We start from the raw sequence: 2,376 nt of genomic DNA, 5'->3' as shown, positions 1-2,376 counted from the left end.
GGTTCTGATGTCAATGGATATGCAGGGCCAATGAATTTTTGGAGATCCTCTTAAACCGGTACAGTAATTTTTTTTTTTTAAAGATTTTATTTATTTATTTATTTGACAGGTAGAGATCACAAGTAGGCAGAGAGGCAGGCAGAGAGAGAGAGAGAGAGAGGGAAGCAGGTTCCCCACTGAGCAGAGAGCCCGATGTGGGGCTAGATCCCAGGACCCCGAGATCATGACCTGAGCTGAAGGCAGCGGCTTAACCCACTGAGCCACCCAGGCGCCCCAACCGGTACAATAATTTTAAGCATCTTTAGGGAAAAGGTAAGCACTGTATTTGGATAGTGATATTTTTGGTTTTCTGTGATTGAGTATATATATTTTTGCTACCATACAGAAAAGAAAAAACAGTGCAGCTTTCATCAATATATTAAGGAGTTAATTCTGCCATAATGTGTATAAGCAGAATTAGTAGTAGTATTTTGCATGTAATTGGATTTTTTGTGTAAGAATGCTCTTGGTCTTCAATTCCTGTATCTGAATGCATTTTTGAGATTATATTGTATTATATTCTATGGCATGTGTGGTGTGTGCAAATCTTATTGTGTAGAATCATGAGAATATATTTACTATAACATTTCTCCCTCTGTCTGATTCTCCTTTTGATAGTTCCTGATTGCTCTCCCTCTTTCCCCCTCATCCCCATTCTTTCTAAAATGTACGTATAAACTTATAGTACTTTAAATCTTATTAAGCTCAGTCTGAGAGACCTCTCGTATCTATGACTGATGCACACACATAGGCCATTATTTCATTTTTCTTTTACCAAATATTAATGCTATACTTTTTGTCATAATGTGGAACTACATTGGCATAAAGTATGTCAATTGTAAAGAGCACATCATTGATTCACATAGTTCCTGATACAAATCCTATGTCCTGTCTTTAACATGAGAGATCCAGCCCCCACCCCAGTCAACTATTTTTTTTTTTTTTTAAGATTTCTTTTAAAATTGCTAAATGCTTGGTCCTGGCAGGAAACATGGAACAGAAGAATGGCAGTTCTTTCACGGGGTTTATCCTGCTGGGGTTCTCTGACCGGCCTCAACTGGAGCTAGTCCTCTTTGTGGTTCTCCTGATCTTCTATCTGTTCACTCTGCTGGGAAACACCACCATCATTGCCTTGTCCTACCTCGACCCACATCTACATACTCCTATGTACTTTTTCCTCTCCAACCTAAGCTTTCTGGACCTGTGTTACACGACCAGCACTGTCCCTCAGCTCCTGGTTCATCTCAGGACGGCAGACAAGTCTATCTCGTTTGGTGGCTGTGTAGTTCAGCTGTTTGTTGCTCTAGGGCTGGGATGCACGGAATGCCTTCTGTTAGGGGTCATGGCGTTTGACCGCTATGCAGCCATCTGCAAGCCCCTGCAGTACACCGTGATCATGCACCCCCGTCTCTGTGCCCTCATGGCTTCTGCATCATGGTTCTTTGGTTTTGCCAACTCCTCATTGCAAACAACACTCATCTTCATTGTACCACTTTGTGGGAGAAATAAAATAGACCATTTCTTTTGTGAGATCCCACCACTGCTCAAGCTTGCCTGTGTTAACACCACTGTGTATGAGTCAGAGATGTTCTTCGCCAGTGTGATCATTCTCCTCATACCTGTGGCATTAATCATCTTCTCCTATGGTCAAATCGTCAGGGCGGTCTTAAGAATAAAGTCATCTGCAGGGCAGAGGAAAGCGTTTGGCACATGTGGGTCCCACATCACAGTGGTCTCCCTGTTCTATGGCACGGCCATCTATGCTTACCTCCAGCCCAGCAACAGCTACTCCCAGGATCAGGGCAAGTTCATTTCTCTGTTCTACACCATCGTCACGCCCATGGTCAACCCCGTCATATATACACTGAGGAACAAGGATGTGACGGGGGCAATGAAGAAGGTGTTGTGCAGGGGCCAGGACTCCAGATGACTGGGAGGGGAAGACCTTTTGAAGGAAGACTATGGCTGCCAGAGTTTTCTTTTCTTTTCTTTTCTTTTTTTTTTAAATTGCTTTTCATTGTAACAGTATTCATTGTTTTTACACCATACCCAGTGCTCCATGTAATCTGTGCCCTCCTTAATACCCACTACCTGGCTTCCCAAACTTCCCACCCCCACCCTTTCAAAACCCTCAGGTTGTTTTTCAGAGTCCATAGTCTCTCATGGTTCACCTCCCCTTCTAATTTCCCCCAACTCCCTTCTCCTCTCTAACTCCCCATGTCCTTCATGCTATTTGTTATGCTCCACAAATAAGTGAAACCATATGATAATTGGCTCTCTCTGCTTGACTTATTTCATTCAGCATAATCTCTTCCAGTCCCGTCCATGTTGCTACAA

At 43.1% G+C, this 2,376-nt stretch overlaps 1 protein-coding gene across 1 annotated transcript; it reads left to right on the top strand.

Moving 5' to 3' along the window:
• Positions 1 to 1,030: 1,030 nt before the first annotated feature.
• LOC131832980 (putative olfactory receptor 2B8) lies at positions 1,031 to 1,969 on the top strand. The gene has a single exon (XM_059176224.1). The coding sequence runs from the start codon at positions 1,031 to 1,033 to the stop codon at positions 1,967 to 1,969; it is 939 nt and encodes a 312-aa protein (XP_059032207.1).
• The last annotated feature ends 407 nt before the right edge of the window (positions 1,970 to 2,376 follow it).

Source organism: Mustela lutreola, chromosome 6 (assembly GCF_030435805.1).
Source record: "Mustela lutreola isolate mMusLut2 chromosome 6, mMusLut2.pri, whole genome shotgun sequence".
NCBI lineage: Eukaryota > Metazoa > Chordata > Mammalia > Carnivora > Mustelidae > Mustela > Mustela lutreola.
Note: the sequence above shows the minus strand (reverse complement) of the source record. Positions and strands in the feature narration are given on the sequence as shown.